The sequence below is a fragment of the Haliotis rubra genome, unplaced genomic scaffold (genome assembly GCF_003918875.1).
Source record: "Haliotis rubra isolate DU_JTF1 unplaced genomic scaffold, ASM391887v1 Scf199, whole genome shotgun sequence".
Lineage (NCBI taxonomy): Eukaryota > Metazoa > Mollusca > Gastropoda > Lepetellida > Haliotidae > Haliotis > Haliotis rubra.
This window is the reverse complement of record NW_025765991.1, coordinates 1436006-1459533: the sequence shown is the minus strand read 5'-3', so window position 1 is coordinate 1459533 and position 23528 is coordinate 1436006. Positions and strand designations below refer to the sequence as shown.

At 38.2% G+C, this 23528-nt stretch overlaps 1 protein-coding gene, 1 long non-coding RNA gene and 4 other non-coding genes across 6 annotated transcripts; 5 read left to right on the top strand and 1 right to left on the bottom strand.

The window, feature by feature from the left end:
* Positions 1-4684: 4684 nt before the first annotated feature.
* On the bottom strand, positions 4685-9196 carry LOC124275165 (endoplasmic reticulum chaperone BiP-like). Its single transcript, XM_046710664.1, is given in 10 exon segments — positions 4685-5673; positions 5676-5864; positions 5867-6182; positions 6504-6653; positions 6795-7030; positions 7216-7370; positions 7529-7716; positions 7718-8009; positions 8277-8436; positions 9026-9196. Coding segments are annotated over 9 exon segments (2007 nt in total). The 5' UTR covers positions 8435-8436; positions 9026-9196; the 3' UTR covers positions 4685-5350.
* Positions 9197-9431: 235 nt separating this feature from the next.
* On the top strand, positions 9432-21329 carry LOC124275167. The gene is made up of 8 exons (XR_006898222.1): positions 9432-9685; positions 12259-12305; positions 13060-13092; positions 13426-13467; positions 17037-17078; positions 18432-18473; positions 20314-20373; positions 21240-21329. It is a non-coding gene; the product is annotated as an uncharacterized LOC124275167 (long non-coding RNA).
* LOC124275181 lies at positions 12064-12131 on the top strand. The gene has a single exon (XR_006898225.1). It is a non-coding gene; the product is annotated as a small nucleolar RNA SNORD24 (small nucleolar RNA).
* On the top strand, positions 12879-12959 carry LOC124275183. Its single transcript, XR_006898228.1, has one exon. It is a non-coding gene; the product is annotated as a small nucleolar RNA snR60/Z15/Z230/Z193/J17 (small nucleolar RNA).
* Positions 13210-13279, top strand: LOC124275182. The gene has a single exon (XR_006898226.1). It is a non-coding gene; the product is annotated as a small nucleolar RNA SNORD79 (small nucleolar RNA).
* On the top strand, positions 20159-20242 carry LOC124275184. Its single transcript, XR_006898229.1, has one exon. It is a non-coding gene; the product is annotated as a small nucleolar RNA snR60/Z15/Z230/Z193/J17 (small nucleolar RNA).
* Positions 21330-23528: the final 2199 nt, after the last annotated feature.

Here is a 23528-nt window from a genome sequence, read left to right as displayed (position 1 = left end):
GCTGTTGTCAACTGACCATTTGTAGTTGTCAACTGAATCAGTGATGTTGGCTGTTGGTGATAGTGTTGACAATATTTTTGTGAAAGGTGTGTGTAAGTGTAATGTGTTTTATGCTGTAGCTCATATAATCTATGGGGGGCGGTGGGGTAGTCTAGTGGTTAAAGCGTAGGCTCATCACACCGAAGACCCGGGTTCGAATCCCCACATGGGTACAATGAGTGAAGCCCATTTCTGGTGTCCCCCGCCGTGATATTGCTGGAATATTGCTAAAAGCGGCGTAAAACCAAACTCAGTCATATAATCTATAGTGTTGTCGGTGTTGACTTGGTGTCTGTGTAAAACCATATTGAAAACTTTAGAATATGCCCCTGTCAGGCTTTCATTGCCAGTGCTGCATGCATGTCTAATATGTACTACTCGATGTTAAATTAGGATATTCTTAGTGTCAGGCTAAATGAGACCAAATGTTTGGAAGTGTTGTCACGCAAATAGTATCTTGATAGACTTTGATAGTGGAACTGGATCTGGTTTGATCATGTCAAATTAGCTTAACAAAAGTACTGTTACCCCTAGAACAAACTTGTCCGGGAAGTCCCAACTGTATGTTTAACTTTATTGTCGACTGGGTTAGAAGGAACTGAGATCGTAATATCATATGTGCACTAGTGCTAGTATCACCTCACAAGCAGTGGTGTATTGCCTACGTCATGAAGGCGGCATTCACACCTTATTAACCTTATTAAGACGTGAGGTCTAATGCACCTTAACCAAAGGACTTAGAAAGAACACAACACTAGAAATGTAATAACTGAAAATTGGTGACATCATACAACAGATGTGTATTTGGGGATGACGTTCGTGATCAGCGCATTTTCCTGAAGAAGTTGCTCAAAAAGATGAAGTAATAGTGAAATCATTATGTTCGGTTTTGTGCCGCACTGATTTTACAAAACTTGTGTAAGAGTTCATATATTACCCTAGCTCTCAAGAATTCAAACACTGGTTTGTAAAATCAGTATGACACACCTGCTCATGTAATAATCTCCTTATACACTGGTATAACAAGTGGAATGTTTGTAGCAGTACTGAATACAAATGAACTGTATAGTTATACTAGGATAATGTGTTGACTACCCAATTGGCTATTACATTGTATGCGAGTATGATTGCATTTGACTGCATACTAGTATATCAACAGGCATCCTCGATAATCTCCAGGGTATACGTTACGATCACTCTCCACTATACCCTGGATGCATCCACGGCTTGGTCTGATGATTTTATTACCTCCCTTGGCTGGCTTTTTATCCAATCAGGTTTGCGCTGGGAAGTTGAGCGAACCAATCACAACTCACTTTCGCTTCTTAAATTATCTAACCGTTTAAACTTGGCGAAAGATGTGAAAGGAGTTCTTTTATATATTTTTTTGAAAGTTTCAGATCTGTCAATTTGTCTGTATTATTTCTCCAAAAATCTGAGTGGTACTGCGAACAAACCTTCGCGACTGTGACCGCTATCTTTGTTGACAGCGGCTTAGCTGATTGGCTACTGTGAGAATGCGGAGCCAGCAAAGGGAGGTAATATAATTATCGGACCAAGCCGTGGATGCATCCAGAGTATAGTGGAGAGTGATCGTAATGTATGCCCTGGAGATTATCGAGGATGATCAACAGGTTGATAGAACATTTATTGAGCACTGCCAGAGTGATGCACTTCATTGATTAAAAGAATGCCATTGAAATGTGATGGTTGTTGAGAAACGATACGATATTTGAAGACATTTGTTTTCAGGCTTTAACTGAAGAGGAGATACTAGCTTTTTTAGAATGTACACACTGTATTATAAATAGTTCATATTGGATTCTTAGTTTTGCTGGCAAATAGTTTAAGTTGATTGTTGATTGTCTCAATAATTCTCTACCTCAGTGAGTGCGACTTCAGTTCTGCGTGAGTATATACAAGAGACGCATGGCTTTCATCCGATCTGAAATTTTCAAAGACATAAATGGATTTTAGAAAAATTTACTTGAGAAAACTTTGAAATATAATAACCTCTTAGATTAAGGTAATCAAATTATCCACTTTTTGAGATTATATAGAAAAAATTCCAACCACAAGCAGGATTCTTCCTGTGAATTTATTTAAAGTTGTTTTGTCAATAGTGTTTGATATTTATATAATGGATGCATGCTGTGACACTCAGGTGGTGACTGTTTTAAAGACACACTCAACCAATCAAAGTTTTAGCTTGAACATATTTAATCTGATTGGCTGCATTCTAGCCAGTCCTTTAATCTGATTGGCTGCATTCTAGCCAGTCCTTTAATCTGATTGGCTGCATTCTAGCCAGTCCTTTAATCTGATTGGCTGCATTCTAGCCAGTCCTTTTGTCTGATGCAGGAGACTAGCGAGTCACCTGTGTTTGTGATGTGTGTTACACTGCTATTACACACCATGCAGTTAGCATGTTGCACTTGCATATATACAACTCATATCATGCTGTTTATACTTCATATTGATGCTGTATACATTTAACTGTAAATAAACACCTGTGATATATTGTATACCTTGCTTCTTCTTCTTTGTCTGGAGAGAGCTGAGGTTTGATCTTCACCTGCATCGTACCAAAAGACATAAAAGACTGCACATGTTGTAATCCTGACCAGCGCTTGTCAAGAATTGCATTAAGCGAGATCTGTTCAATGGCGAGTCGGTGTATTGTGTCTGTGTGAGGTATCCATGTTAAGCTGGTATCTCAGCCAGTTAACTCTATAACACAAGTATAGACTGACTTGTACGAACGGCAAACATTATGTCGCCATGTAAGTGAAATAATCTTGTACGTGCCATAAAATCCCGACTCACCTCCTTTTTTGCTAATTAACTGTTTTCCTGGAGATGTCTTGATGAGATTAACTCCTGCCAATATTGAAGCTTCATATTTTGCTTGAAATATTTTTCAGATAAAAGTCTGATTGAAGCAAGTTAATTGCTTGTCTGTGCAAAACAGGTACTTGACACAACACATTATACTGTGGTTACAGTAAACTCGAAATGACCATTAATTTTAGTACGTAACTGTAGTTCATTATATCATATATCCATTAGTTCATTATAACAGTGGAACAGTGGTAATCCTACTGTTTGATCATCCACCAAACTTTAGCCACTGTTCATGAATAGCGTCTGACCCTCTGACAAATCCAACAGATTCGCCAAGTCCTATAGAAGTCTACAACCCGCTGGCCTCAGTGTCTGACTGTGTATTTCACAATGACATTGTTATATATGACATGTGACACTTGTTTGCTGTTTATAAATCTTATGTTTGTTAATAATTTCAATGCCAATTATAAGAAATGCTAAATCTGAAATGTGTGTTTAAGTATATTCTATGGGTCCTGTGAATTTTCAATGGGTCAGACAGACATCTGAAACATACAGGACCCAATGTCCTGTTACACTGTACTTTGAAACACGATTCGTGAACACTGTTTAGCTGTTTTCAAACTTATGCCAGGTCATTGAACTCTGCTCTCCTCATCAATGAGGAGCCCCTCATCATCTAAGGATCCCTAAATCTTTACATGCTGAGGATTGGGGCCATGATGAGGATGCACTTTACATTCACTCTTGATTTCCAAACACTGGTGTACATACACATGACTATACTCCGTTAGACTGCCTAACTTGAAAACTACTAAACATATAATACTCAATGAAACACTGATCATAATAAAATCAGACCAACTTTGAGATTTTATTGCAGAATTTATGTCCTTAAAGTGAAAAAAAGTTGTTTAACAAACTATCATTAAAATTTTGACACAGTTTGACACTATTTGTTCCGAAGGAGGGGTGCAAAGAGGAACAGCCAGGTGTGCGAGAAAAAATGGAGACCGCACAGGTAAATGATTCAATAACTTTGTCAGAACTTGTGCACCTGCTCCACATACACCTGGCTGTTCCTCTCTTTGCAGTCCTCCCTCGTAACAAATAGTGAACTTTGTCAAACTTTTATTTCTGTCAAAATGTTCCCAAATCCTCACATATAAACACACACCCAACCCCTATTGCTGAAATATTGCTAAAAGTGGTGTAAAACTCACACAAAATTCTCAAATTCCCCTGGCAAGGTTGTAACTGAATTGTTTAGTAAGTTACCTCCCTTGCCAAGGGGAGATGCACACATATCCGGTATATACTCATGGAAACGAATAAGGGAACACATGAAAATATAACTTTATCTTTTTCCAGGTTTTTTCACAAGGTATGTATTGCACTGTGGGTGAAATTCTGTACATAAATAAAGGTACACTTGTACATTCATGTGTTCCCTTATTCATTTCCATGAGAATCCCCTAAAGAATAAAGAAATTGAATAGATGTGTGATGAGCTAGTGATACCTGTTGAAACAAGGACTCCATCTTATCAAATTATGCTTAGAGAGAAAGATATGATAGTATTATAAGATACAGGTCTGGGGGGTATGTCCCTTTGAAAACATGAACAAATGAGGGTTTTTTTAAGAATTACTCTGGGTACACTTTTTCAAATGGGTATTTTCGAAGGAAAGGGACCCAAACACCTACTGCAAACCTACTGAAATTGCAAACTGACCAATGCTAGCCTCAAGACTCAAGCTAACACAAGACTCCTTTAACACACAACACAACCAATATGTAACAAATAAATTTTATTTCTTTCAACATTTTTACACTTTCATTCATCATACAGCCACAATGCACTCCAGCTTTCATTCTGATGATAATGAGATGTATACATATATACACACACCACGTGATGACTGTGTACACAAGGGTGATGAATTCACATACACTAGCCATGAATAGTCACGACATCAATCAGATCAAACGAAAATGCCAAAATACAGAAAACCAATTTCTCAGCCTCCAATTCTTTGATAATTAATCTGAATGATGTCATTTACCTTACAAAATAAATAGACTTGTGCAGACATCTGCAATAACAAAAATATTCTACTCCCTATAATAATTCCCAAAACATAAAACAAATAGTTTTTCAACCCCATGGTTGAGATTCATGAGGACTGTTCCCTGCAGGTGGAATAAGTTTGTATCACGTCAAAACCTGCAAATCATCATGTTTCAATGTTCGTCTTGATCACATTTGCAGTTTTCATTGTTAACTCGATTACTGTCAGAAATCCAAGTGAAGCTAAATAAATAATTCCACATATTAATTGAACAAGGTGTTTCTCCACTGTTGAAAGTAACATGATGCTTCATGCTCCATAATGAAATGTCAGTCCATGAGATGAGTGTTTACATGACAATATTTATAAACAAGCCCTACACCTCTCCGCTCTCACAACTCGTCGTGGTCTCCTTCTTCCCCTGTTGGTGGAGGTCCTCCTGCTCCGCCCGCGCCTCCTGCTCCTTCGTAAAGTTTGCTCATGATTGGCTGTACAACTTCTTCAAGCTCCTTCTTTTTGGCCTGCAACTCTTCCACATCAGCATCAGGGTTGCTTTCCAGCCACTTAATTTTTTCATCAACAGCTTCTGTGATTGTGTCCTTGTCTTCAGAGCTAAGTTTTCCTCCCAACTTTTCCTTATCACTGAGTTGGTTTTTCAATGAATATGCATAACTCTCCAGCTCGTTCTTTGCCTCGACCTTTTCCTTCACCTTTTGTCATCATCAGCATATTTCTCAGCATCGTTGATCATACGCTCGATATCTTCAGGCGACAGGCGGTTGTTGTCGTTCTGAATAACAATGGCCTCTTTGCTGCCTGTGCCCTTGTCCTCTGCTGTTACTTTAAGGATACCGTTAACGTCGATCTCAAAAGTGACTTCAATTTGGGGAACACCACGAGGTGCTGGGGGATGCCTGTAAGATCAAACTTTCCGAGAAGGTGGTTGTCTTTGGTCATTGGACGTTCACCCTCGAACACCTGGATGGTGACTGTGGGCTGGTTATCAGAAGCTGTGGAGAAGATCTGGGACTTCTTGGTGGGGATGACAGTGTTCCTGGGAATAAGTTTGGTCATGACACCTCCGACAGTCTCGATACCCATAGTGAGAGGGTTGACATCGAGCAAGACGAGGTCACCAGTGTCTTCTTCTCCACTCAATACACCAGCCTGGACAGCAGCACCGTATGCAACAGCTTCGTCAGGGTTGATACCACGGTTGGGCTCCTGCAATAGCAATGGAACAAGCATTAGAGACATACACTTTACTAGATGAGGAAAAGAAAGTGCCAGTAACCACTGGTCCAGAGAAGGATTTTAAAAAATACCTCTATCGACTACACAAGGAATAATAACTTTTCATTGCATACCCACTGACAACTGAAGATTCATATATCAAAATTATAAGGATCACCAGTCCCAACTCATTTTAGTTTGTACTTCTGTACTATAGACATGACATTCCTGAATTCCCCCAGGTAAGTCAAAGGATAGTGTGAATCAATATATGATGCCAGTGATCACGACTAAGAGTTTCACAGGACTCACCTTGCCACTGAAAGATTCTTTGACCAGCTGCTGAACCTTGGGGATACGGGTGGAACCACCGACCAGAACAATTTCATCAACCTCAGTTTTCTTCAGGTCAGAATCCTCCATAACTCTCTGCACTGGTTTCATGGTGGAACGGAACAGGTCCTGTAGAGATAAATAAATACAGTTTAAACTAAGTCTGTATCAGACCATAAGGATGAAGTAGTATAAACATGGGTCACTAAAAGTTATCTACATGACATGAGCGTAAACATGGAATCATTATCACTGATAACATCTACTCACCATGTTCAGTTCTTCAAACTTGGCTCTGGTGAGTGTCTCGGAGAAGTCTTCACCCTCAAAGAGAGATTCAATCTCGACACGGGCCTGGTGCTGGGAGGACAGACCTCTCTTGGCCTTCTCTACTTCACGACGCAATTTCTGGACAGCACGGTTGTCCTTCCTAAGATCCTTGCCCTTCTTCTTCTTGTACAGTTTGATGAAGTGGTCCATGACTCTCTGATCGAAATCCTCACCGCCTGAACACAAATGAAAACTTATGTCATTTTGAAAGTCTACTGAATTCATTGGTGTAAGAGTTTATCAGTTGATTGGACAAAAATTATTTTCCTTGCCTCTTGAGTATAAAAAATGATGTCATGCAGCCAGTTCACACAATACAGTTACTGATTATGTCCCTTGTGCGATTCACTTGATGACTTACCAAGATGGGTGTCTCCATTTGTGGCAACGACTTCAAAAACGCCATTGTCGATTGTAAGGAGGGACACATCGAAAGTTCCACCACCGAGATCGAACACAAGAATATTCTTCTCTCCTTCCCTCTTGTCAAGACCATAGGCAATAGCAGCTGCAGTTCTGAAACAGGAATGAATACAATAAAATCCTGACTAACATTTGAAAAAAGAAATTATAAAAATAAAGATGCATGCAATATTCATCAAACAACCATCCAGTACTATATTTAGTTGTGTACACTTATTACTACTTCTCAATTAACAAGATACAACACTTACGGCTCGTTGATGATTCTCATAACGTTGAGTCCAGCAATGGTTCCGGCATCCTTGGTAGCTTGCCTCTGGGCATCGTTGAAATAGGCAGGGACAGTAACAACTGCATTGTTAACCTTCTTGCCAAGGTAGGCCTCGGCAATCTCCTTCATCTTGCCAAGTATCATAGCTGAGATTTCCTCTGGAGTAAACTGCTTTGGTATCGGTACCAACCTTCACCTGAACAACAGGCTTGTCTTTCTGGTTGATAACAGTGAATGGGAAATGCTTCATATCTGACTGAACTGACGGGTCATTGAAGGAACGTCCAATCAGACGCTTTACGTCAAAGACTGTGTTCTCAGGGTTAGTGGTCAGCTGATTCTTGGCTGCATCACCGATGAGACGCTCGCCATCTGGGGTAAAGGCCACATAGGATGGTGTGATTCTGTTACCTTGGTCATTGGCAATGATTTCCACACGTCCATTCTTAAACACCCCAACACTGAAAAATAAGGTTATTCTGATGAGCAAACTAGCTATAATCGATGTGCACACCAGATAAACTGCATTGTTACTTGAAACATTTGTGAAAGCCAGTCTTGTTCATGTTAATGATCTGAGAAATCAAACTGATAAAAAATGCAGGTACTTCGATCAATGATAAAGATTCCCTGAGTATGTCAGTATGCCTAGTCCATGTTCAACATGTAAAGTTTAATTAAGTTGCTCTTTGGTTTAGGTTTTTATGAAGTCTTATGGCACTACTTACCATGAGTATGTTGTCCCCAGATCAATACCGATGACAGTGCCAACACCATCCTTCTCTTTCTTCTTGTCGGCATCCTCATCCTCCTCTTCTTCAGCTCGCACGGACCACATGACACTCAGGAACAGTGCCAGTAGGCACAAGGTGAGCAATGACTTCATCTCTGGAACAAAACAATTGTCTGTCAGTAGTTGAATCAACATATGCTTGATTGTAAAGATGAATATCAAAGTAAAACAATGATTTAGGCAAATATAGAAAACTACTCTGAAATCGTTACATTTCAAATACTTCGGGTCACACCCTAGTCCCAGTTCCTGCATATCATGTAACATGGTGATCTAAGTCAAATCTAACAAACAAAATTCAAATCATACAAAATTTGTTACATAACAGTCTTAGTAATATTGTGTTGGTGTTTAACTGATGGAACTCGTGTAGAAATTTCACCTGAATTGTATGTGACATGTCAGAAGTGCCCGAAAATGACAGACGTGTCAAATGGGCGTGTCTCCCAGTTGAAATTGAAACTGTCTCGACATCTACTGACTAAACATTATTATTCGTGAGATTGATCTTATATTCCTAAAGTGAAAACGATGTTAAATTTCGCGATGAACAATATACTCAATATCCTGGCAAACCGATACCGGCGAATACATGTGGCATATTGTAAGTCCACTAAGACCACGTTTCTACCGGCATAAAATGAGAATCAGACGACAGGAAAATAATGACAGGAATACACTTACCTTGCTTGTGTACGATGTACAGACGATCTTGAATATGTGTGTTCAAATAAACACCACGATTTGCCTTCAAACTATCTTACGTTGATGTTCGCGTGTCTTCCTTCTGGTGAAAATTTCTGATCTGACCTTACACTGAGTGCTAAATACAGCGTGTTGCCTTTCTATGATAGCGGAACTGGTCGTGTCGAAATGTGATTGGTCAATAGTGATGCGAATCGCAATTTCATTGGTTTAGTACCCGGCAGCTGGAATGCGTTGATTGGTTGAGCTAAAGGGTACCTTGTCAATTTCTCGAAAAGACACGTACACACACGAAAACAATCGACCATCGAATGAATGATACTGACGAATTACACGCAATACTTGTGTGTGTATTTCATCATTAATACACGTACACTTAGACGAATTGCGAGATACGATAGATATTTTGTTTAGTATTTATAAATTGTATACTTCGGCATATTTCGCCAAATGACACTTTATAAGAAACCGGTTTCGGTTCATAATGCAAACGTATCACTAAACGGGATCCAGTTAATATCTTAAAGAGGACTCCAATGCGCATGTGGCGCGCATTTGCCATGCGGTGTCACAAACTCGTCATTGCGGCAGTGAGACGAAGAAGCGAGAAGATGTGCACAGGGAAAGCGAGCATGTCATGTAAGAATCGTAATGCGTTTTGTTTGAGTGATTGTTAGCGCATAGACTCTTGCAAAAGGTGATTTCAATACATCTTTTTAAAGAAGTGGCCATATGTCGAGTTATCTTATGGAATAGTTTGTTATATTTTTGTAAGAAGGCAACCACAATGGCGGAACCACGTGGTCGATGGACATTTTTTCTTTAGTGGTTTTCAAATAGGTTACCAATCCTGTATGTGTCATCAGTGCCAATGAAGAATACTTTATCTTCTTATTAAGAGATGAAGACACAGTCACCAAAACTGAGGCACAGATAACTTAGCCAGATTTCAGAGGAAAGTAATTTAGAAATTGGATGGGGGAATGGGAGGAACTCTTAACCGCAGAATCAAACCGTGAATAGATTGGATGATCATCAACTTTTAAATTAACTTTTTTAATTTGTCAGTTTCGTTGATAGGAACATTGAATGTATTCATTTGGGGTTTGTTTCACCCATGAGTGGGCAGTTTAACTTTTACCCTTTGAACAAAAGCAACCCAGTGTGTCATGCTAAAGATCAGTAATTATGGCTTCTGAGGAAATCAGGTTCAGATCTAAATTGGCTTGAGGATTTCATTTTGTTTATTAACTGCCCCAGGCATGTAAATATTGGACGAGGTAGATTACCCTAGTTAAGATTGAGTTGTATAACTGCCATGGTGAGGAGAATAGGTACTGGTTGGATAAATCACATCAGTTTTTATAGCACCTGTCAAGTCTATAGGTTATTAGGTTTAGTATCTTAAATAAATTGGTTGACTTAACATTAACTCATGATAAAACAACTTTAGATGATCGTGCCCTGAGGCAGTTTATACCAATTGCTAGGTGAGTGAGTTTTACGTCGCTTGTAGCAATATTCACGGCAGGGTACTTAAATGCTGATTGTGTAAGATGGTGTTGCACTTTAAATACATTTCATACCCTGGAAGTGTTGTGTGCTTGTTAAATGAAACCCATAGGGTTGGAAGAAGCATGTTTTAGAATAGGTTTCCTGGGAACAGTGGAACTTGGGGTCGTCCTTTTACCCTACTGTGGCAGTGTTTGACAACTAGTTTGTAAAGTGAAGGGTCAAATAGTACCTAAGAAATGGGACAGTCAGTAACATTACCACATTTGTGAAACATAATTGAACAATTTTGAAGGTTGCCTCAGTCCTAAAGGTTGTTCTGACTTACACTTTAGGAAGAAGTTGAAATGAAGATATTTCTGGACACAATTATATCAACAGAAATATATTTAGTCAGTCAAAATTTTGAAAAGCGATCAGGTTAGGTTTAACTGGACCAGGGATTGAGTGGTTTTACTGGGGATCAGGCTAAAACGGCCCCATGACAAAACGGCCCCAATTTTGCTTGGCTAAAACGGCCCCAAATTGGCTAAAACGGCCTCGGTGCAAAACGGCCCCGATGTTGCTATCAACTATGTTGCTTGAAATGACCCCGTACAATTGCAAAAAAGAGACGTGAAATATATGTGAGCATTTATATTAACATGTAACATATATTAAAAACAGAAAACGTCCTAACAACACACTCCTTGCGGCACACACTGGTTTTTCCGGATGGTCTTATGGCAAACCACACAGCGTTGTGTCATTGTGAATGTACAGTAACCATCTATCCCCATCAATAAATACTGTATATCATTGACACAGAGAACACTTTGCCATAGTCTTGAGTTCATAGACTATATTTTATCATATTCATTTATGTTCTATTGCTAATGTTTGTCAAAACACCAGCTCTGTCAGGATTCACTTGACACAGAGCAACTGCTACTTCAATGTTGTTTTAATGACTGTATGTGACTTCATGGTATGGATGTGTTTTTAACAATTTGAATTCTGATTCTGAAATCTAATGTTTTATTTGTCAAACTTAAATTCTAGTGAATATTGTTAGACGATCTGTACATTATTCAGTTCGTTTGATTCTTATCTTCCACTTGTATTATTGGCCTCATGGCCATTTAAACAGAAGAAAATCATGATGAAAATGTCAAAGTTAATTAATTTAATAAGTAATTGAAAACTATGCGTTTTGATCTATCATTTATGACTAAGGTCACACATTGAAAAAACGTTGATTATTTTGGGGGCATTTTGGCACATATGGGGCCGTTTTCACTTGGGGCCGTTTAGTCATGGGGCCATTTCAGCCAAAGCATTTGGGGCCGTTCTGTCATGGGGCCGTTTCAGGTATAACCCGTTTTACTGTTCTCACCTAGTGGCTTAGTAATGTCAATTTTTGGTTACTTCTGATAAAGTGGAAGGTGTCATACTAAGACAACATGGCATGTTGATCATGGCTGTAGTAAAATACCTCTACCAATTGAAACTGTTGGAATATTGCTTGCCAATGATGTTGAATATATTTGCTACTCTTGATTGCAAAGTGACGAGAAATACCAACTCTGAGGCAAGCATCAACATGAAATAACATCAGATTAATTTGGGTATCTCTTGACCACTAACCTGTTAAACCTATGTTGAAGATTACCTGAATTTTATCAGTTCGAGTTCTTAAATGTTTTGTTTGCTCCTTTCAGATTATGGGAGCAGCCACATAACATGAGGCACTTAGCTCCGATAAATTGTAAGTATTTGTCTTGCTTTGGGTAGTTGGTTATTTAACTATACATCCTTTAATTCAGTATCTATTCTATGCACTGGGTTTTAAAACTTGGAGTTGTTAGTGATATGAACCCGTTAAATCTGTAGCATTTGTTTTATGAGAAGACCTTTTGCACTCTACTTCAAAAAGTGTTCTAAAATTGTGCTAAGTTCCATGTTAACACAAGTAGACTAAATGTTTTAGAGCTGTATTCATATTGAACATAGACTTTTCTGGGTTTCATCTTTTTGTTTGGTACAAAGTTTCAGGGCTTGTTCTAAAGCCCTCATCAGGTAGAACTCTGCCAGTGACGCCAGTGGCGTTACAATGCTAATGACGTCACTGGCAGAGTTAACAGTTCTTGTACTTTAGTTATACCGGATGATGGGGCCAGAACAAGCCCAGAAACTTTGTACCAAACAATAAACACATGAAGCCCAGAAAAGTCTCTGTTCATCAAGTAACATCTTCTAAAATGCCAATCAAACATCTGTATTCATATTGGACATGACACTGTTGCCATAGGTGCATACTGATGCCGTGATAATGGACTGTTTGCTCTGAGTGATGACTTCATAGTTCAACTGAAATCAATGTTGATATACCCTAGTCTTTCGCTCCTATCTGACAGAGCAACATCAATCATATGGTTATGACAAACACCCGCAGAGGAATGTCCATTGATTTGATCAGTTGGCTGCCCTACACTTCACATTGTATGTCTTGTCTTTTCCAGGACAGAATTCCCATGGCAAACCTGTTTCTACAGGTAAGATATTGATGAGTTTTTGTTATCTCCTTTTCCCCTTGTGTTAATTATCTCCCTTTCGTCACATTATCTCCCTTTCACATTATCTCCCTTTCATCACATTATCTCCCTTTTATTGGCAGTAAATGATGACAACTTGGGAATCTCTCTGAAATTTCTGAAGACAACATTATGGTCTGATACTGCCAATATACAGTTTACAGGACTACTGCACACCAGTAAATTTTAAGTTGTATATTGATACACACGCATCCATTTGAAAAATAAAGCTGATATTCCAGTAAAGTGCATGGTGGTTCCAGACACCCATCTAATAGACATTTCTGGTTGCAGGTACGTTGATGTCAATATGAAGAAGCTCCTGAACTAGATCAGGTACAGTATTGTTTCTGTGACGTGTTTGTGTGTCAGTGCTTGTTAGTAAATGACATGCTCTGTGATGAAGATATTGAACTCTCTCACTGAAATAATTGTTGACATTTTCTTTCTGAGAGCATTTTCGTATAGATGAATATATACTGTCCTGTCATAACATTTTCCTTAACAGCTGCTTCTATTTAGTTTTCACATACATTAAGTCATAAATTGATGCGGCTGTAAGTTAAAGGGTAATTAACTAATGTTAATCTGACATGGCACAATGACCTGGGTTGTCTATGCAGAAATCCATTATAGCTGAACAATTTCAACAATATTAAGTGTTCTCTTGTGTATACTGACTAGTGTTGGGAATTCGTTTAAAATCTCAGAATTGATGATTGGTTCATTACAACCTATCAATCATCGAAAATAATTGGTTAGCATCATTTATTAAATTCTCCTGGTTGTTTGTTAATGCACACAAAAATATAGTGAAAAAGAAACCATGTAGTTCTTCCAGCTTTTTTGTGGCAAATTGCACAAAATGCATTAACAAATTTCACATCTTTAAAGGAACATTAATTTCCTCTGGAGAAACTTAAAGGAACGAGCTTGTAGTGCTAATGACATGTAACAGACAAAACCAACCATGTGAAATATATTATTATTGCAAACAAGTGTTTGATTATGAGAAAATGATTGCTTGGTCGTTTAGTCTTTGCGACCAATCTTCTATTATTTCAATTAATCGGACCACCACTAATACTGACAACGTAAACATCCAGACATTACTAACTTTAACCGTGGCTTTAAAACAGGTGATGGTTCAGTGTTGTATTTGATTGGTTAGGACCATGAACATGTGGTACTTGTCGTGAGATCTGCTTGGCTATGAAGTGTACTGCTTGTCAGGTATATGTTCATCTTATATACATGTTGGCACCGAGGAAAAAGCACTTCAACCTTTTCAGACATATTAGTAAGATAAAGGAAAGTGTATATCCAATGTTGAACAGGTGAAGGGTTACATTTCCTTGGCAAAGCCATTTACCACCTTATATGTTTGTGCCGCTGTGATGTTGCTGGAATATTACTAAAAGCAGCGAAAAACAAACTCAATCAGTCATATGTTTGTGAGTTTATTAAAAGCAACGTTGACTAAGGGTTAATGTGATGTGATATGTGACGGGCGGACTGAACTTGCTGTAGACTGTCCCCTACACAGGTCTGATTAACCTTGTCATGTACTATTTCCCTGTTGCTGCTTTTAGTGAGTTACTTATTAGGACTGTGTATTGGAAAATAAATTGTATTGCAATATATTGTGATTCAGGTACCTATGTTGCAATATAGTTGGAACTTAAACGTTTGACACTAATTGTGCATGTCAATCCTATTTTCTACATTAACTCTTTCAACACCAGTCAACCAGAGGCATTCACTGCCATGACACCGAGTTCCCAGAGACTCTGAGGTCATAGATGAAGCCTATGTTTATGAAGGAAATTATAAGCTTGCAAAACGTTATTGCTATTACATCCCATACACCATTTAAAAGATCTAATCCTACTGTTGATAAATATGAAGTTTATTTTTATAATATTATTCAAATAATACAACTACAACTTAAATAAAATTATTTTGAATGAAAATGCAAGCTTACATTTATAACGCCCAGATAAACCACACGAAAGAAGCAAAACTAAGGCGATTTTTTTCCATTTGTGACATGTCATAACATGCCCGCGGCCTTTTCTTTAATATTTTCACTTTTACGTAATCAGAAAATTATTATAAAAAGATTCTTAAATAATATGTATGGTCGCCATTTCCGATATCTGTGGCTTTCCGCCGGTAACATGACATAACAACGGAAAATACCTCCGCTTTCGCTTCGTTATGAATAACATGGGAGGCTTAATCGCTTGATGCCGGGTATCGCTCGAAGCTCTGAACATCAACAACATCACTGAACCCTTTTGCCGGTAGTATTTTCACAGTTGTAAGAAGCGATTTTATTGATAAAAATTGGTTTCTAATGACGCTTTTCGCTACAGTCTGCTATAAGGGTCGGATTGGTCAAAATCAGACACGTGACCTAAGGCAGCCAATCATATTACCGCAATGGATACCGGCCCTCGTGAACGAAATCTTTCGATTTAGACGAAAAGTTTTGGGTAAAATAATGCTATTCTGAACATATTAAGCAAGAAATCGCTACATATACGTAAATTATAGGACTTATTGGACGTGATCGCGCTAGGTTATGACCTGTGACAAAAATGCTTCATGCATATATTTTCGCCAGATTAAACATCGTGGTCCGAAAGCTGAAAATTGAGGCGAGAGCCGAGATGTCACTGGTCAGTGATTTGACTTGCATTACATGATCGCACAAAAAGATGGAAAAAGTAATTTTATATGTACGCTTGACAACTTTTATGAATGCTGTTGTTGATTTTATTCATTAGTTTATTCTATTTATTTAATCATTTCCTCGAACCATCGCTACTTTGCTTTTTGACAATGTTATTGTGGACCCGCCCCGAAGCATGTGTCCGAGAATCGTTGTTTTCAATTACATTGCGTAAAAATAGTTTATAATTTTAATTCTGCCGATAATATATGATCAATTGAAATTTAATAAGTGTTTCCAGACATTGTGAAATGTGATGGATTTAATATATGAATCATAAGTCAGGTAAGTTCCTAAAATTATGTCTCATTTTGACGTGATTACTGCCTGGCGGCTTAAAGCTGCCTCCGTGTCTGGGGACTCATAACGTTATGGCCGCTTAAGCGGCCTGCGGTGTTGAAAGGGTTAAAGTCCTTGATCATTTATGTAATGGTTCTGACAACCTGTAACAGCTATCTCAAAATTAAGTTGCATAGTGAAGGATTTTCTTTTCTTTTTTATACAATTTATAGTACGAATAATGAATCATATGTATTGATAATTTAAACCACAAAGATAATCACAAAAACTCCATATATGTTATTTATCCAATATACCGTTCTCAGAAATATTGCAGTATGTATCGTTTGAAAGGCGTATTGCAATATACCGGTAATACCGTGCAGTCCCATTACTTTTAATTGTTCCAGTGTTTAAGAGCATTGACTCGCCAGTGCATGTTCCAGTATTGAGTTACGTCCCTTGGAAAGGATAAATGACTTCATCCTTAATGATTTGTTATTAGCAGACCCATGAAGATCCGGGGCAGAATAGGTCTTCAGCAACCCATGCTTGCCACAAAAGGCGACTTTGCTGGTCGTAAGAGGCGACTAACGGGATCGGTGGTCAGGCTCGCTGACTTGGTTGACACGTCATCGGTTCCCAATTGCGCAGATCGATGATCATGCTGTTGATCAATGGATTGTCTGGTCCAGACTAAATTATTTACAAACCGCTACCATATAGCTGGAATATTGCTGAGTGCTGCGTAAAAACTAAACTCACTCGTTATTAGCATCATATCCATGGGTTCACCAAATTTGGAAATGTACAAGACAATGCTATGACTGAAATGGGATTAAAATTTGATAATATTGTTGTGCTTGAATTGAAGTTTTCATTTTTCCAGTTGATGGCAGAAAATGCTGACTGCCTTCCATCAAACATCAACGTGAGTGATCATATGTTGACATAACGTTAGACTAGTGCATATATGCTACAAATGTTTATTCATTAGTTTTCCTCTAACATTTCAGTTGGGAATACACTAGTGTTGGGAATTGGTTAAAATATCATAATTGATGATTGGTTCATTACCGCCGATCAATCATCGAAAATAATTGGTTAGCGTCATTTATGAAAGTTGTTAATGCACAAAAAATATGGGGGAAAAAACATAGTTATTTTGGGAGTTTGGGGCAAAATTTCACATATCTAAAGGATGACTAGTATGTTAGGAACATAAATTTCTTGGTGTCTTTAAGATAAATTCAATCATGACTTGGAACGAGCTTCTAATGCTTATGAAATGTAACAGACAAAACCAACCTTGTGAAAAATATTGTTGATAATAACAAGTGTTCCAGAATTGTTTGTGTTCGATTATGAGAAAACGTGATCGATTGCTTGGTCGTTTAGTCACTGCGACCAATCTTCGATTATTTCAATTAATTGGATCACCACTAGAATACACTTGTATCAGGTGAACATGGAAGTTGTGCCATTGCTTATGATGACTCCTTGATAGGGCAAAATGATAGTAATGATTATCGTTATCCAGAGCTGACGGCATTGGTATACAACTGTTCACAGTAACTAAAAGACGATGCTTGTATTCAATGAACTGGAAGTTTTAGGTCTAAACTTCTATTTTAGAAGTTATTTTGAAGTCCTCTCAAATTTTGGTTTTTTTTTTTTTTATTACTCGGGTTTCTGTTTAGTAAAAGCGGTTATACAAATAAGCTGTTGAAAGAGCAGAAATTTTCTGCCAAAATGTATATAAAAGTTGACATGTTGGTAGAAGTCATATATACTACCCATCAAAAGTTTAGACTCGCTTAAATCAATCACGCTATAAGTTATGTATGTACATATGGTTACAAAGAAGATGAATTTCTCCAGTATCTTGGGGAAACATCTGCAGATTAATTGCACGAGGATCATGCATCAAATTGCTTAAAAGCAATTTTGTTTATACAATTTATAGTATGAATAATGAAAGAATCATTTGTATTGATAATTTAAACCACAAAGATAATCACAAAAACTCCATATATGCATTCTTTTATTAGTTCAATATACCTGTTCTCAGAAATATTGCAGTATGTATCGGCTTTTGACAATATTGCCGATCGATGATCATGCTGCAATGGATTGTCTGTCCAGAAAACTAAAAGTCACTCATTATTAGCATCATATCCATGGGTTCACCAAATTTGGAAATGTACAAGACAATGCTATGACTGAAATGGGATTAAAACTTGATAATATTGTTGTGCTTGAATTGAAGTTTTCATTTTTCCAGTTGATGGCAGAAAATGCTGACTGCCTTCCATCAAACATCAACGTGAGTGATCATACGTTGACATAACGTTAGGCCAGTGCATAATGCTACAAATGTTTATTCATTAGTTTTCCTCTAACATTTCAGTTGGGAATACACTAGTGTTGGGAATTGGTTAAAATATCATAATTGATGCGACCAATCTTCAATTATTTCAATTAATCGGATCACCACTAGAATACACTTGTATCAGGTGAACATGGAAGTTGTGCCATTGCTTATGATGACTCCTTGATAGGGCAAAATGATAGTAATGATTATCGTTATCCAGAGCTGACGGCATTGGTATACAACTGTTCACAGTAACTAATAGGCAATGCTTGTATTCAATGAACTGGAAGTTTTTAGGTCTAAACTTCCATTTTAGAAGTTATTGTGAAGTCCTTTTAAATGTTGAGTTTGTTTTATTACTCAGGTTAATGATTTTGTTTAGTCAAAGCGGTTATACAAATAAGCTGTTGAAAGAGCAGAAATTTTCCCCAAAAATGTATATATAAAAGTTGTGACATGTTGGTAGAAGTCATATATACTACCCATCAAAAGTTTAGACTCGCTTAAATCAATCACTATAAGTTATGTATGTGCATATGGTTACAAAGAAGATGAATTTCTCCACTGTCTTGGGGAATTATCTGCAGATTAATTGCACGAGGATCATGCATCAAATTGCTTAAAAGCTTTTGCAGATATCGTGGATGTGAACAGCTGTGTTTTGGTGTAAAGTTTTGCTTAATAAAACAAATAGTTTTTCACCGAGTTTCATTTATTGAACACATGACAAACTTTTCAACATCACGAATTTGTTTTACAATACATCAGCTCATGCATAAACAGTAACTTTAAACTGTATGGATTATTTTACAAAACTTTTCATGGGGAGTATATTTAATATTATCTGTTGCTTTTTGTAGTTTTCTTTCTGTGTGTTTTTGTAGAATGTGTGGTAGGCCCAACTTTTAATTTACAGTAAGAATAAATCCCTGTAGTTTTCTGTCATTCCCAGGTCTACGATAACTCTACATTATGAAGTAAAGTGTTTTGTTGGAAACTGATCCAGAAATGTTAATCCCAGATTCTGAGATAATGTGAAGAACATATCTGCTCCCCATAAAGCCATGATTATACCATGTGGATTTGTCACCCTGGTGATCTGGCTGCATGTGTCGTACTATGCGGCGTGTTGCAGATTGATCACGTGATATTGCTGATGTGGCACAACACATTGACTTGACCATGTACATCTCCCTTTCCGATAGCCCAACAGGGCACCATTGTACAAAGCGATCTTAGCTCTAAGGTGCACCTGTGAAGGTCCGGGTTAGAATATTGATCTTCAGTAACCCATGCTTGTCGTAAAAGACTACTAACGGGATTCGGTGGTCAGGCTCGCTGACTTGGTTGACACGTCATCGGTTCCCAATTTCGCAGACTTGGTTGACACGTCATCGGTTCCCAATTTCGCAGATTGATGCTCATTCTGTTGATCACTGGATTGTCTGGTCCAGACTCAGTTATTTAGACCTCCGCCATATAGCTGGAATATTGCTGAGTGCGGCGTAAAACTAAACTCGCTCACTCACTAGCTCGAAGTAGCCGTGTCTGGCCTTAACACTGACTTAAGATAGTCATAGAGCTGAGGATGTTTCGTACATTGCTTCACTGTTCAATAACTTTGTTTGGTTTTTGGTCTGCTCTGAATGATGCGATCATAGTTCAACTGCAATCATCTGTGTTGACGATCATCAATCTTTCGCTCCTATCTGACAGAGCAGCAGCAGCAGCAGCAAAGTTTGTGGTCCCACTTAGAGATGCCAACATTGTAATGCTAATGTTATATTTCCAGTGACGTGAATCGGACTTGAGTAGCACAAGGTTCCACGAGATGAGGTGCCTGTGATGAAAGGTATGTAATGTCTTCAGTTTTCCACGCTTCTCCTCGATTATTTTCACTTTCTGGTATCGTGTAAAATTAAATATACAGTCAAATCCCAATGAATCGAATCGCTTGGGACCAAGTAATAAATTCGACTTATCGATGTATTCGAGACATAGGTATGTCTATGAGGATAGAAAAAAAAGATGATCCAGTCCTAATTCCTCCACCTAAGCATTTCTTTACCTAATGATTTCCATATCACTAATAGGGGCACCTCATCAGTTCCAGTCTGATTAGCACAGACAGTGATTTCCGTAAAATCACTAATCTGACTTTTGAACTCACCTGTCAATGGCGGTAAGGTGTGAGCCGCGCTTTTTTGTTAATTGGATCAGTTTGCTACACCAATCAACTTCTCATTGACTGACTTCGCGTATTATGTATACAATATTGCTGTTTGAATGTCATGGGACCAAATTTCCTTCTCGAGTCATCGTGTGTATTTATATGACGAATTCGTGTAACCGGAAATCAAATGATGACAACTATAAGAGCGAATGGTCGGGACCGACAGGTACTTCGAGTTATGCATAATATTCGAGACACAGGCATTCGACTCCTCGGGATTTGACTGTATACTGTTAAACACTTTTATGTGACCTGTTTTTTCCATATTTTCTAAATAGAATATAAAATTACGGTTGGAGTCAACCCAACATTATTCAGCAAGCAGTTAAAACGAATGTTGCCGTTGCTGTGTCAGTGATGATATTTGATAGGGACAGATGAATTCTGTGATTATTTATCTTATCTGATGACACTTGGCATACAAGCATTATGTTTTTAATCTGATTAGCCACAAAACATGTGTTGAAGTACTTGGTTTGTTTCAGGAAGCTTGTGAACGTTGGTGAAGGAAGACGCTGTACCACAAGTGCTGTATGTGATGAAGAATTGTTCAATAAAGTTTTTCTGAAACTTCAGTTTTGTTGTGTAGTAATTATGTCACCAACATGACTTCTCCTTTGGGAGAAATTTGTGTTTAAATGGCCATGTCTCGTAACCAACTTTTGTCATAGACTTGATTTTGTGAGATATGGATGCTTAGGGGCCAACCATCAGTTTGCATGCTTGCCATCGGTAATTAGTGAAGATTTATTGAGCTCAGTCATTTTGACATTTCAACCTTTATTGTTATTGGAATTAGAAACATTGTTGTACGATAACCTGCGGGTGTTGTGACCATTTTGACAGCACGCAGTGGGTGAAGCCCAGTTGCTTTTAGTGTACTGGACTGAAACGGCTGCGTACGTGGGTCATCTGCCTGGCGGCCAAAGTTCATGATGTTGGTGCCACAGGAAGACAAGTTTGGAAAAAGATATGATTAAAAGATCCAGATGCTAATGGTGGCAAAACAATTTATGGCCAGTTCCAAAGCATGTCATCTCTTGGTAACAGGAATGATTTTGACTTGGCACATTACATAAAACAATTACACTCAAGTGCTCACTAAGAACGTACGCGCACGCCGCACGCACGCACGCAAGCACCCAAATACATGACTCAAGTTCAGTCTCAGGAATGAGGCTGTGCATGTTTCAACATCATCCGTCTTATCTAAATTTTCATTTCCTTTGTGAAATACAATTAACTCAATTTAGGCCTATTCGAAATAATTTCAATTTAGGGCATGCAGTGATTTTAAAAAAAATGTTTAACCCTGCACATAAAAATGTCCTTGATCATCCACATTTATTGTTAGGCCATATATAAAAATATTGTTTCTCATTACCAGCCAACCTTAATTCTTGTATTACCTCTTACGCTGGAGAAAATGCAACTTTGACTCGCAAATGTGCATGAATTTTAAGCTTTTATTTTCTGTCGAAGAAAAGGTGTACATTTCCACAAATAAAGGGGATTTGGATGTAAAATGTGAGTTTTCCACAATTAGTTAACAATCTTCTCTAAATTTTACTTTTGCTTCGAGGGCCGGTGGCTTAGCTGAGTGGTTAAAGCATTCGCTCGTCCGGGTTCGATTCCCCACATGGGTACAATGTGTGAAGCCCATTTCTGGTGTCCTCCCAGCTGTGATATTGCTGGAATATTGCTAAAAGCGGCGTAAAACCATACTTGCTCACTCACTTGTGATTCGAATAAGACTTCATGCTGGTTTGAGGCAGTGGGTTAGCCTTGTGGGTAAAGCATTCACTATTCACCATGAAGACCAGGGTTTGTTACCCATTTGGGCATACCATGATTTTCATTCGAAGTGAGGTTACCCTTCAGTGCAGGAGTTAAATGATTGGTGGTTAATCTACGCATTCGTGAAGCCCATATCTGGTGTTCCCCACCATGATATTGTTGGAATATTGCTAAAAGCTGTGTAAAAACTACAGTCCGTTTGGCTCAAAAGCGGACCCATGAATTGCAATCTAACTCGAAAACTAATAAACATATAGTACTCAATGAAACGCTGATCATAATCAAAACATCATACCTACTCTGTGAGGTTCTTGCAGAATTTTTGTCCTAAAAATAAAAAAGTTGTATAACAATCTATCATTAAAATATTGACACAGTTCACTGTTTGTTACGAGGGAGGAGTGCAGAGAAAGGGAACAGCCAGGTTTTCGAGAAGCGCGTTCACAGACAAAGTTATTTATTCTTTAACCTGTGCTGTGCCGATCCGTTCTCGCACACCTGGCTGTCCCTTTCTCTGCACTCCTCCCTCGTAACAAACAGTGAACTGTGTCAATATTTTAATGATAGATTGTTAAACAACATTTTTATTTTTAGGACAAAAATTCTGCAAAACCTCACAGAGTGGGTATGATGTTTTGATTATGATCAGCGTTTCATTGAGTATGTTATGTTTATTAGTTTTCGAGTTAGATTGCAATTCATCGGTCCGCTTTTGAGCCGAACGGACTATAAACTCAAACAGTTTCATCCCCGGCTGTAGGTTATGACACATGCGTTGCTAGAGATCTAGGAATTCACACCCTTTGAGATACATTGTAGCAACAGAGAAAACAAACTGTATATGGTCTCACGTTTTTCACAGTTTTCAAAAGAGAAAAATTAAAACGCTTGCAGAGTTCCATCTCTTGGTCTCCCAGACATCTGTTGTTTGTTGCACTCCCGATTTTCCCGTTCTTAGTCTTGTTGCACCATCTCTG